Source organism: Rhinoderma darwinii, chromosome 6, assembly GCF_050947455.1.
Source record: "Rhinoderma darwinii isolate aRhiDar2 chromosome 6, aRhiDar2.hap1, whole genome shotgun sequence".
In the NCBI taxonomy this organism is placed as follows: domain Eukaryota; kingdom Metazoa; phylum Chordata; class Amphibia; order Anura; family Rhinodermatidae; genus Rhinoderma; species Rhinoderma darwinii.
Genome location: NC_134692.1, coordinates 121206072 through 121219863, shown reverse-complemented (window position 1 = coordinate 121219863; position 13792 = coordinate 121206072). Strand labels below are relative to the sequence as shown.

At 41.1% G+C, this 13792-nt stretch overlaps 1 protein-coding gene across 2 annotated transcripts in view; it reads left to right on the top strand.

Annotated features, from left to right (window-relative positions):
• Nucleotides 1-13792, top strand: part of EEF2K (eukaryotic elongation factor 2 kinase) — a 56797-nt gene that overhangs the window by 8074 nt on the left and 34931 nt on the right. Inside the window, exons 2-4 of one of the 2 annotated variants that reach the window (XM_075830226.1) lie at nucleotides 3244-3569; nucleotides 8997-9047; nucleotides 10400-10500. In XM_075830226.1, the coding sequence (XP_075686341.1) occupies nucleotides 3324-3569; nucleotides 8997-9047; nucleotides 10400-10500 (398 nt within the window). In that variant the 5' untranslated portion in view covers nucleotides 3244-3323. The remainder of the gene's footprint in view (nucleotides 1-3243; nucleotides 3570-8996; nucleotides 9048-10399; nucleotides 10501-13792) is intronic. The other variant, XM_075830227.1, reaches the window with a different exon arrangement.

The following is a 13792-nucleotide window of genomic DNA, read 5'->3' as shown; positions in this document are numbered from 1 at the left end:
CTCAGCTCGCCTTCTCCGTATACAAAGTATAAGCACATTTTATCTAAGTAGAAGTAAATTATTTCCAGACGTTACGCTTTATAACAATTTAGCTTTTCCTTTATGCATTCTGTATATTGATGTTTTTCATAGCAACCCTTCTCAGTAATATAAATAGCTGATGTTATTAAACCAAACCTCTACTCGTATGGGCCTGCTGCTTACTGGCGGGGACATCTTAGCAGTTAAAATAGTTACTTAGACCCCCACAAATTTGTTGATTTGTTTTTAATGGCATCCTCATAAGAATAACCTACTAAATAGATCGCCTTGTATTGCACACGCTGTGACCCTACCATGGGCCAGGATCACACACGCAGTTTTTTGTTTCGTTTTTTTAAGACAAACACAAAAGAAAGTCTTTACTTTATACCTTTCCTTGCTTTTGGAACCACTTCAGTCTGTGGTTCAAAGTCTGAGCTAAAAAACTAAACTAAAAACTATACCAAAACAGTGTGTGTGATCCTGGCCTTAACGTGTTTTATTTAGGGAAACGGGTGAGAAAATAAAATTTTTGCTAGAAATAGGCCACTCTTCCACCCCAGAAGTTTTTGATGCATGCTTCTCTTGGGTTGTCTCATGATCCACTCTCTGTAAGCCGTATATAAAAAAAATATCACATGGATGCATTTTTATAACTTTATTCCATTATATAGTATATATTTTTTCCTTGCTACACCAGATTTTATTATTATATGTAGTTCAAGTTATATGTATACCTCTCTTGAAAACCATCCATTATCAAGTGGTAAAATAGATGTAGTCCTACTCCGAAAAAAAATTGCTGCGCATCGTCTGGTCAGAACTACATCTCCTATAATGCACCACAGCAGAGTATACTATGTAGAGCCTGAACAAGCAGGGTAATTCTGGGAGATGTAATATCAGATGTAAGAAGAATACATCACATTTCTGAATGTTGGGCCTTATTCACACGAACATGTTCAATGTCCGTGTGACAGGCATTGAAACAGCCGTCACACGGACCTATATAATTCAATGTGGCCGTCCACACGGCCGTTGTTTCAACGGACCGTGTGAAGGGTCCGTGAGAAAATAGGACATGGGGGGACTCTGGTCTATGGGGGATGCGTGATATTGTGTCCCGCAGCACACGGATGCACCTCGGACGTAAAAAATGGAAGTTTTTCACGTCCGAGATGCGCAACGCTCATGTAAATCTAGCCTTATTCTGGATGACCAAGTTGTATGTAGATGGTGATACGTCATCCAAGTTTACAGCCAAATGAGATCATTTTGGCGAAAATTAGTAACCGTATATGGGGAGACATCAAACTCTTCTGACCGCCACAAGAAAGGAAGAACACATGGGGTGGAGGGTGAGGACAGACCGATGCCATACTAATTATAGACATTGGTGAGCCATCTCTCCCCAAAAGAGGAATACAACATATGTGAAGCACAGTAATAGCAAACTGCGCATTTTTCTATAAATTCTGTATAATAATAAGAGCGTGTCCAGACCGTATTGTGTACAACTGACTAATTTATCAATGTTTGTACTGTAAGCAAAAAATTTAATTGGCAAGATTGGCACACACGTTATATAACTTACTGCTTCGCAAGTATCCATTGTAGAACGTGTGGATTTCTTTTAAACCTTCACGGTATTACATATAGTATTATATGACTACTCTGAATTAAATACAGGGGGTTGATTTGTACCAATATAATTGGTGTCTTTTGCCTAGCAAAATGCCATTCTCTAGACTTTTAATTGGCGACTTGTGCCCGACAATAAGAGATAATGATCATTCTGGCGTGGTGAAAACTACTTTCTATTATGAGGCTGGATATTGTTTCCTTTTGTGTCCGGGCTGAGGTTTAGAGACACTTAACCGTTTTATGTTTATTTCAGAATTGTTTTCTTTACAGTAAAGCATGATCGGGGAAAGGAAATCAAATTCCCTGCTCTTCCCCCTCAGGTGCCATCAGCAGAATACAGTCGCCACTTATGGCAGACTATATTCTGTGAAAAGCAATATCACTGGGGCTGTTGCATATTGTGATTAGTCTATTCATGCAATACGAGCCACAATAAATGCATTTTTCTGTTGCTGCCCTGTTGACAGTGATTCTGATAATTGTATTAAGAATTGATCATATTGCAGTCCCCTAATATTCTGGAATATGTAAAATAGCTAAATGAGAGCTATATTTCAAATGATATAAAGAAAAAAGTTTGCTACTCATGTAGTAATTGACTTTAATACACGAGATGCTTACTGAAAGTGGGAACAATATTAATTATAAATAGTGTTGTCATTCAGCCATATGCGATATAGTATGTAATCGTAACGACAAACATTTGCATGCTATTATGTATGAATAACTAACTTTACTAGGTCGTTAAGTAGTTTTCATAATTTACACAGTATAAATAGTCGGCACAGTCGCATCTAAGCAGTCCAATTGGTACGATTATTAGGACATATAAACAGGCCCTTAGACATGTCAAAAATGACATTGGTAGAGGCTCTGTAATTCCGCTCAACTCCTTGCAAGAAGGGATCACAACAATGGAACTCTCAGGCCAGATGTACACAGAGAAAAACTGTACAGAGGCACAGGGTCCCCTGTAGAGCCGCAGTCTCTCAATGTGCCACCGCATAATGCGAAGCTATACAGAGGTACAATAGAGCCCCATGCACCTCAGTCTGTTTCTTCATGAGTGTCTTATAATGGCTCTGCACAAAACGCAGCCTTAAAACGGACGCTTACATAAGGTCCAACATCAAGCATTAGTGATGGAGCATTTTATTGCCTGTTGACTATAAAAATGGTTATTCAGCTTTATTCCCATTTATAAAATTGGCTCGCTAATCCTGCATGTCAGTACAAAATCCATTCTCTGGAGCACAGCGTGTACTCGGCTGCTCTGCATCGCACACATTCAAGTAGTTTTCCATTATGAAAAGAGACTTTTCTAGTAAGATTGGGTCAGTGACCTTAACCGCCTAAATAATTATACAAAATTACATTATAAAGATAAGTTGTCCAGTAGGAACTTGAGTGGAATGGGGACGTGTTCTGATGGCGGCCCAGCTCATGTTCTCATATTTTTCCCTAGGGGTGGTGTGACCCCCTTAGCCGACTTGAATGTAAAATTTGCACGTTCAGTATTGTTGTCCCTGACTTGCGCTGGTGTCACATTTATGAATTGTGGTTTGTGTATATTTGCAGGCCCTCTCCTGAATGCTAAGCTACAGCAACAGTCTGGCTATTTCAGTCATTCAGCGAATAATCCCTGATTCTCAGCAATCATGGCAGACGAGGACCTCATGTTCAGAATGGAGGGTCTGGATAACTCTCACACATTGAAAGATCACTGCTCAGGTTGTAATAAGGCTGATAGTGACGAAGAAGATAACTACTTTATCTGCCCCATCACTGATGATGTATCCTCACCTCCAGTGGCAAAGACTAAAAAGACCCGTTTCTTTGGGAGCCTGACAAAAGATACGGAATATGGGACGAGCTCATCTCCCAGGAACTCCTTCAGCTTCAAGGTGTGTAACAAAAATTTTTAACTTTCTACCTATGATCAATTGTCATTTTAGGCGTGTACAGTCATCTAACATTCTCATGGGAACCCCCGCAATGAGCTGTTGTTGCCAGGGAAGTTTTTTTGCTTGATTCTCATTGAAATCAGTGAGCTATCTGTGTAGTGCAAAATTCATATCTTCCAAAACGGGGGCCATTCGCAGTGACTAATAGAGGGGGATCCCTATTATGGTTACCTCTTGTTTCCATATGCCCTAATAGGCCATTAGGAAAGTGGTTATTAACAGGTTTGAGAGATTGACTCATGAAGATAACTCTTGTTCATATGCTGTATTAGGGCAAATGGATGTCATAGAGGGGGATCCCTCACTCGGGAACCCACTGTATGAGCCAGAACATGGACACAAGTCTACACGCTCCATACAAAAAAAAGCCATGTACGGAGTCAGTAAAACGGCACATTTAGTCCCTATGGTTCCGTACTACGGAGCTGTAGGCCCTACGTGTGCCATTGTATGGTGAATTTTTGAGGCACTGTTTCTAGAGGAGAATACCTTTGTAATATGGCATGCCATTTTTTTTCTTGTATGAAATCGGAGGCACACAGCCATGTGCATGAGGCCGAAGTCCCTCATGGATATGTTCACAAACACGTCTCACCTGCAGCACCTGAGGGTTGATCAATAGAAAAAAAAAAAACAATCTCTCTGACTTTCCATTTAAACCTATTTTGTGTATGACGTAAACTATATCTGTGTTTGCACAGCAGATTGATTGAAATGAATTTGCTTCTATGGTACGATGTGTGACAGTCTGCCTGTGTTGTGTTGCTGAGTTGCATGCATTACTAATAAATTGGGAGTGGTGATCACCTAATTACTGTTAACGACCTCAAAGACAACAAACGATTTGCGGAAAGGGAATTCTGACTGATTTATTTTATCATTATCCGAAATTGAAAGTCCTTATCTGCATGATTTTCCCATTCCAGTAAAACGGATATAGACAATCATCAGCCAACCTAGACGCTCTAATCCAATAAATGTATGCTGTAGACCACTGACCTTCTCTATAACAGAGACCACATGGATCTGCCACACCGGATATGAAGAAGATGTATAGAAAACAACGTTTTTTACCGGGACCCTGAGCAGACACAAACTGACACGGACGGAAATCAGCCGTTTTGCCGGTAGCAATAGTGTAGTCGACTACGCTATTGCTTCTGGCAAAACGACGGGTCCGGTGCACAAAAGAGGCAAACGGAAACCACGGGCACCGGCTCCATCACCATTGAAAACAATGGTGATGGAGACGAAAACCTCAGACAGAACATCAGATCGAGACCCCAACGCAGATGTGAACAGAGCCTTCGAAAAAAGGACAACATTTAAGATACAATTCGTACATGAGGTGATACGTAGACTTTCTATTGAGTCCTTAGGGTATGTTCACACAGAGTTTTTTTGCAGGCAGAAAATTCTGCATGGAAATAATCATCTCCAGTTTTTTTAAGTGGTTTTGCACCACACGCGGTTTTTGAGGCGTTATTTTAGCTATTTCTTCAACAGACAGAGAGAATAACCATGAGCGTTTTTTGCTGAAAAAACGCATTAAAAAAACGCATTAATTTCCATCTCCCATTGATTTCAATGGGGTTTTTGAGGCGGAAAACGCCTCAAGATAGGGCATGTCGCTTCTTTTTCCTGTGAGCGTTTTTTTCTTGCTCGTGGGAAAAAACACCTCCACCTCCCATTGCAATCAACAGCAAAAACCGCAGCAAAAGACCCTGTGTGAACAGGGCCTTACACTGCTACTTCGGCTTTCCAAGAAAAGCTGATCAGAAACGACGCGGCTCATCGCTTAAACGATCGCTTCTGCTGCTTTGTTTTAGCGATTGGTCTCAGTGCTCAGACCCCCACCGATCAAAACTTCTGACATGTCACTAGGAGATGTCAGAAGTTTGAACGTTTAGTTACCCTTTAAAATAAGCCGGGGCAATTAAACTGAGGTTATATTTTTTACTGTACTTCTAGACTTTTAAATGTGAACCCATGCTTTAAATCATTTTATGGGAACTTAACTAACGATTGTGAAGAAATATAGGCATATACTGTAAGCTGTATATGCAGTAGCCAGGCATTATGCACATTCTCTAAAGCTTCATTCACATCTGCGTCAGGGCTCCGTTCAGGCGTTCCGTCAGAGGTTTCCGTCAGAATTGGACCTAGATTGAAACTAACGGAAACCATAGGTTTCCTTTTGCATCACCATTGATTTCAGTGGTGACGGATCCGGTGCAAATGGTTTCCATTCGTCTACGTTGTGCAAGGGTTTAGTAGTTTTGACGGAAGCAATACCGTAGTAGACTACATTTGCACCGGATCCGTCACCATTTAAATCAAACCATAGCTTTCCGTTTGTTTCAGTCAGGGCTCCGTTCTGACGGAAAGCTCCAATGGAACGCTTGAACGGAGCCCTGACGCAGATGTGAACGAAGCCTAAAATGTACGAGCGGAAAAAACTTCATTGGGTCAGTTCACACTGTTTTTTTTACAAATTTTTTGACGTGGAAACCGCGTTGGAAAACGCGCCAAAAAAGTCCAAAAATGCCTCCCATTGAAAAAAGCGACATGCCCTATCTTCAGGCGTTTACGTCTCTGACCTCCCATTGACATCAATGGGAGGCAGAGAAAGCGTATTTCGCCGTGTTTTTTGCCCGCGGGCGAAAATCGGCGTGCAGGTAGAGAAAAATCTGCCTCAAAATTCTAAACGGAATTTTGAGGCAGAATTTCTGCCTGCAAAAAACTCTGTGTGAACCCAGTCTTGTCTTATTTTTTAGCACGGGTAAACCACTTTCTTTTCCTATATACCACATTGTGTAGCTGAAGTAATGAAACAGGAAGTGATAAGTGGAGCTGTACTGGGCACACAAGGGTTACTGAAGCATAAAGGGAAGCTGTCCGGGTGATGGAGGGGATTACTTCCATCTACAGCGAGTCAGAACCAGTTTCGGCTCTGCAGCATCCCCCAGCAGTCTTAGAGTATGTTCATACATACAAAAAGAAGTGGCTGAAAGTTACGTATTCAATGGAAAACCACCTCTGATGTCAAGGCATTTTTTTGACGCGGAAAATGAAGCTTTTTTGTAGGCGTTTGGCTAGTGTTTTTCCAGGCGTATTTCAAGGTGTTTCTGCTCAGAAATACGCCTGAAAAACTATGTGTAAACATACCCTTACAGGTCACTAGTGTAGTCCCAAATCACAAAATCCCATATTTCTCCACCTCCATTGTAATATCATAACCATCACAAGGAGCTCCTATGTTTATCTGCACCTACATTCTCCAGCCGACAGCGGACTGACCTTATTCTGTATATAGTCATATTTATTACCATAACTCAGGCTGGGTTCACACGACCTATTTTCAGACGTAAACGAGGCGTATTATGCCTCGTTTTACATCTGAAAATAGGGCTCCAATACGTCCGCAAACATCTGCCCATTCATTTGAATGGGTTTGCCGACGTACTGTGCCGACGACCTGTAATTTACGCGTCGTCGTTTGACAGCTGTCAAAAGACGACTCGTAAAATTACAGCCTCGTCAAAAGAAGTGCAGGACACTTCTTGGGACGTTTTTGGAGCAGGTTTCTCATAGACTCTTGAAAACAGCTCCAAAAACGTGAGTTGCTCAAAAAACGTCTGAAAATCAGGGGCTGTTTTCCCTTGAAAACAGCTTTGTATTTTCAGACGTTTTTGGCTCAGCGTGTGAACATACCCTAAGGCTTTATTCAGAGGAACGGGAAAAACGTCCGTGCAACGCGTGTGATTTGCACGCGCGTTGCACGGACCTATATGTGTCTATGGGGCCGTGCAGACATGTCCATGATTTTTCATCAGCGTGAGTCCGCTGAAAAAAAGTCACGACATGTCCGTTCTTTCGGTGTTTTGCACGCATCACACACCCATTGAAGTCAATGGGTGCGTGAAAACCACGCATGCCGCACGGAAGCACTTCCGTGCGAACTGCGTGATTCGCGCAAGAGCTGTCAAAAGGATGAATGTAAACAGAAAAGCACCACGTGCTTTTCTGTTTACAAATATCCAAACGGAGTGTCTTTGAGATGAGCGAACCCGGACAACCGAACCGAACTCGGCAAAAAAATTTCCGGTACGCGACGTCAGGAGATAGTCACTGTCCAGGGTGCTGAAAGAGTTAAACTGTTTCAGCACCCTGGACAGTGACTTCCGATCCCAATATACATGAACGTGTAAAAAAAAAAAAGAAGTTCTGACTTACCGATAACTCCCGGCTTCTTCCTCCAGTCCGGCCTCCCGGGATGACAATTCAGTCCAAGTGACAGTTCCAGCCAATCACAGGCCAAGCACAGGCTGCAGCGGTCACATGGACTGCGGCGTCATCCAGGGAGGTGGGGCCAGATGTCAAGAGAGGCGCGTCACCAAGGACGCGTCACCAAGGCAACGGCCGGGAGGGAAGTTCTCGGTAAGTACGAACTTTTTTTCTTTTAACAGGTTGCTCGATATTGTGATCGGAATTCACTGTCGAGGGTGCTGAAAGAGTTACTGCCGATTAGTTAACTCTTTCAGCACCCTGGACAGTGACTGACGTCGACTAGACTCATCTCTATGATGGCGGCTGCGCGAAAATCACGCAGCCGCGCATCATACACGGGTGACACACGGAGCTGTCAAGTGGTTTTTGCGCGCGCAAAACGCAGCGTTTTTGCGTCCGCAAAAACGCCACGTTCGTGTGAATCCAGCCTTAGGGCACATTTTGATCGCTCTGTATAAGCTCACTTGTTACGAGGACCAACATGGGCACACGCATTGGACATTTCCACATGTGTTATAAGCAGATTTTGCTGTGCGTTTTACTATTCATGTTTCAGAGGATTTCAATGGGTGACCTACACAGCAAATCCACTACAGATAGGATATGCTGCAAATTTTAAAATCCACAGCATGTCCTCAAATCTGCAAATTTTCTACTGTAGCATGTGAACGGTCTTCTTCTTTTTTTTTTTTTTTCTTACAGCTTAATTCACATATATTTTACTGATACCACACTGAGAATCTGCAACAAATATATTCCACATGTGAATATCGACTTAAAGGGACAGGGAGGGAGATTACGTCTTAGTATGTTTGAAAAATGGACTTAGCTGGTAACAAATGTAAAGTATTTTCAATAATAAGTATTAGAAACAATAAAAGGGTCGAGCTTCCCATTCAATGCCAGTGTTAGGCCGAGCGTATTCCTTTTGTATATGTCTTGTCTCAAATGTGAAATTATTGAATGGGACTTATATACCAGCTGATTACGTAATAGTGATTACGATTATTTGCTATATATCTGCTGCATGTATTGATTTGGGTGATAGTCTATTAATGATTTTCGTGCATTTCCTAGAATGACAAACACCGCTATATTAAGCATGGCTGCTTGAGTGATCGAGGTCGGGTATGTGTTATTGGACATTGTAGCACTTTGAGAACCATTACTGAGCCTGTACTTTGGTACCTAATTTTCTGTGCTTTTCCCGCTAGCCACAAATTCTGCTTTCCTTTATATATATATATATATATATATATATATAATTTATTAACAAATCTGTATTTGCTCATTTTAAGTGATTGGGTATTAAGCTGCAGTCATTTCAGAAGTATATTCCACTTAATATTTATCTTAAGCACATAAAATAGGTACCTTGAGGATATTAACTCTTTGACCTTCCCATCTCCTGTGGACTGTGCCTTACAAATTATGGATTTGACTAACATAGCAATGTATGCAAGGCATACATTGAATTTATCTTAACACCACATGACTGTGAATGTATCATATGGTGATATATATATATATTTACCAAATAGTTATCAAGAATGCACAATCACCCTTCCACTGATACTCATCCCCACTCTTTACGTGTATTATGTGGCTATGGCTGATGATACTAAGGCTATGTTCACACCTGTGTCAGGGCTCTGTTCCGACGTTCCGTCTGAGATTTGAACGGAGCCCTGACTGACACAAACTGAAACCAGAGGTTTCCGTTTCCATCACCATTGATTTCAATGGTGACGGATCCGGTGCCAATAGTTTGTTTGTCTCCGTTGTGAAAGGGTTCCCTCGTTTTGACCGGATCCGTTCCCATTAAAATCAATGGTGATGTAAAACTGAAACCTCTGGTTTCCGTTTGTGTCAGTCAGGGCTCTCGGAACGGAGCCCTGACGCAGATGTGAATGAAGCCTTACCAGTATTGGATAATAACAGTCATAAAGGTATTTTGCATTTAGCCAGCTTTGCTTAAAGGGGTTGTCTGGTTTACAAAATAGAAATAAAAAAAAATAATTCAAGTTCTCTCTTTGGAAATTCTAAGTAAATAGAAGTGGGGGGTCTCACATTTAGGTCCCTCATCTATGAGTCAAAGAGAACAACTACAAAGAGAATCCCTCGCTCTGGAGGACCCAGCACATTCATACATTACACATAAACTCAATTGACTTCAATTGTAACTGTGTAAGGCTTTATTTCCCCTGCGGTGGCGCTGCAGGGAGATTGAACACTTGCTGCTTGTTGTTAAGTTCCCCCACAGATTTGCTGGGGGTTTAAGCGTCGAATAGTTGGGTGGTCCTAATAACAAAAAGATCATAAAAAGCGGACAACCCCTTTTAATGTCTCAATTTACTACTATGGCGTTCATTATCATAGTTTAAAGTGACCCATTCACACATGTAAAAACATTGAACTTTCATCCTAATTTCTTTACTTTGTTAGCTCAAACTAACGCAACTACTCTCTGCCTTGCACAGGAGGCCTGGAAAAATGCCATCCAAAAAGCCAAGCAGATGCCTGATCCTTGGGCAGAGTTTCACCTGGAAGACATAGATACAGAACATGCAATCCGACACAGGTCTGTATCAGCTCTTCGAGAGTCCAGAGCGGTAGCTGGGGAATACTGTGCAAGATTCCTCAAATCGGGTCACACTTGAGGTCATCGTGTCCAAGTTAATGTCTTAAATACCAGCAGGGTCATTCTTTAATGACTTTAAAGAGTGAGTTTGCTAGAAAACCACTAGCCAACTTCGCTAAAGTGAAGGTGCTCTATGGACAAATGCCTAAATTAATTCTAACTTAAAGCAATTTGATCAGTTTTTAACCAAATTGAGCTAATTTTGTAGTGCAAATGATCATCCAGAAAAACCTTACCTTGAAAATCCATTTTAGCAAAGGGTGGATCTAAACATTGAGTTTTTGGTGGTGGTAGTGGGGGTTTGTTTGCCATGTTAAACTTTTGGAATTCATGAGTTCATCATGTTTGACACATCTTGTCTAAGACATTATGATGGTAGAAGTGTGTCAAAGTCGGGAGGTGGATTTGGAGTCCAGTTGCTAAAACAATCTGGAAGGTGGGTGATAATAAGAGTAGTCAAGTAACAGTTCAGGTTCGGTGTGCAGTAAAGTGTCAACAGTCTGTAGCATAAGGCAGAGACGTGGTCAAGAAACAATACAAGTTTTGTACACATAAGTATCAACTGTCTGTAGTGTAAGACAGAGATGTGATTAAAAAAAATAATCCAAGTTTAGTCCCCAGATAAGTGGCAACAGTTAAGGCAGCCATGAACTAGACTATATTTTGAAAGTTCAACAGTCTGGCAAGGAGGACGTCAAGGACCAGGCTTATAGAAAGCCAAAAGGGTGAAACTATGTAATTGAGACTAGGAATCTTAAAAGGCAATAATCAGGATAGCGTGGACGATAGATTCAGCAGTGGAGCCGTCCAACATCCCAGGTAGCTCAATGAGACGAGCTTCTGCTTGGGACACAGGAGTTTCTGTATTCAAACCCTGACAAAGTTGGAGGAGTTTTTTGTTTTTTTTTCTCTTCTCCTACCTCATTCACCATTAGTTGGTGATAATAATCATCAAATGTAATTATATGCATAAATCTTGGGTACGTGACTGACTACTTGAACATACATACATGGCTGAAGGCATAAGCACTATACAACCATATTCTGGCCAGCTGATAGACTTTTCAGCTGGTGAATAGGTTTCAGACTTTCAAAAACTTCTGATATGTTTATTTAGACATGCAAAAATATTACACCAATGGACATTCAAGATCTGTGAGTCCCTGAACAAAGCTTCCAGGACACTGCCATTGGCCTGATCCTGACTCGGTCTAGTAAGTAGGGTTCCCCGCTTTCAAGCAACCCACTCATATAGCTTTCTAATATATCTAAATGAAATGTGAGAAGATTCTGGCCTGTAGAACGCCATTGATGCAAATATTTAAATTGTTGACTATGCAAAGGCATACACATAACGTAGCTCATAGCAGCCTGCAATTGCAATTCAAGTCCAGCACTGTGTTTAGATGCCAACATTTTAGGTCTGCCTGTCTCATGCTCTCCGAAACCTGGTTGAGTTCCAGGAATGTTCTCAGTAAATTTGGAAGGGTTCTCCATGACACGTAGTCTTATAGTTACCAAAGTAACATACGTGCGGAGTCAACTAGGAAAAGGATACTAGCTATTGAAATGCAACACTTGTCACATTTCTCATGTAAATTTAGGTACTCTTACTATACAGATGTAGTGCTCAGTTTGTCGATTGTAACAGAAATGGGTTTGTCACACTTACTGGTCATATCACAATGTAATTTTTGGGGTTTTGAATAGGCCTGCTGGGAAAACTACTGCAAGTGAACGTTATAGTGATTCACTAATAATGTTGTTTCATAAAGTTAAATGATGTAGCTCTGCTACATCTGTAGTGTACAGTCTTTTTCGGGCTTGTGGGAACTGGCTGCTGGAAAATGATGATTAAGTGGGGTTCTCAGAAGTGTCATACAAGTATAATAACTAGCCATTAGTGCTGTCATACCACCAGATGCTAAACCAGTTATCAATTTAGAAGTGAATGATGAATTGTGCAGGTAATGTAATGCTCATTTTGTGGTGGCATAATTCCTTTGTTGGCAACAGATGCGTACAGTAAGCCAATTGGCATTAACAATTTATTCATTCGTGTTTAATAGGAACTACTGTATAATCGATAATTAATGTCCTTGTTTCCAAAATGTAGAGGTTTGATTGACTTTTATGGCATATAGAGATAGGCGGATCTCGGTTAACTGTTCCCGTATCATCCATGGACTATTGTGGACAGTGACTGGGAACACACAGCCACTTATACATCTGAAGCAGTGTAAGGGCAGTTTCTGCAGTTGAACGCTCCCCGGATGCCAAGATATGCCACAAAAGTCAATTCTAAAAAGTAGAGGTTTGATTGACTTTTGTGGCATATAGAGATCAGTGGGTTTCACTCAATTATTCCCGGATCATCCATGAACTATAAAAGTCAATAGTCAGACCACCCCTTTAAAGGCTATGTACACCTTTTTGAAATCGTGGTAGTTGTTTTGTTTTGTTTTTTTATAAAAATGAGTGTGTTTGGTGCAACTTTTTATTAAAAAAATATGTTAACTTTTTGAGATACAGCTGCTTGGTATCCTGTATACAGAGTAGCTGTATCTAGCGCTGAAACCTGTATCCGTCTGTTCAGTGGGACTGACGGGTTCAGTGTCAGCGGTTCCAGCATGTCTCTGACACACAGGATCTACCTGCTATCCATCACATCTAAGTTCTGAACTTAGATGTGATCGGTAACCGCTTCATCCTGCATGTCTGAGACATGCAGCACCTGCTGACACTTAACCCGTCGGTCTCGCTGACCTGACAAGCACTAGATACAGCTACTCTGTATACAGGATACAAAGCAGCTGTATCTCAAAAAGTTATAATTATTTTGAATAAAAAGTATTTAGAAAATGGCACCAAACACACTGATCGACGTATGTATGTGTGTGTATATGTATATATATATATACACACACACACACACACACACACACACACACACACAGTGGAGGAAATAAGTATTTGATCCCTTGCTGATTTTGTAAGTTTGCCCACTGTCAAAGTCATGAACAGTCTAGAATTTTTAGGCTAGGTTAATTTTACCAGTGAGAGAGAGATTATATTAAAAAAAAAGAAAAAAAGAAAATCAGTCAAAATTATATATATTTATTTGCATTGTGCACAGAGAAATAAGTATTTGATCCCCTACCAACCATTAAGAGTTCAGCCTCCTCCAGACCAGTTACACGCTCCAAATCAACTTGGTGCCTGCATTAAAGAC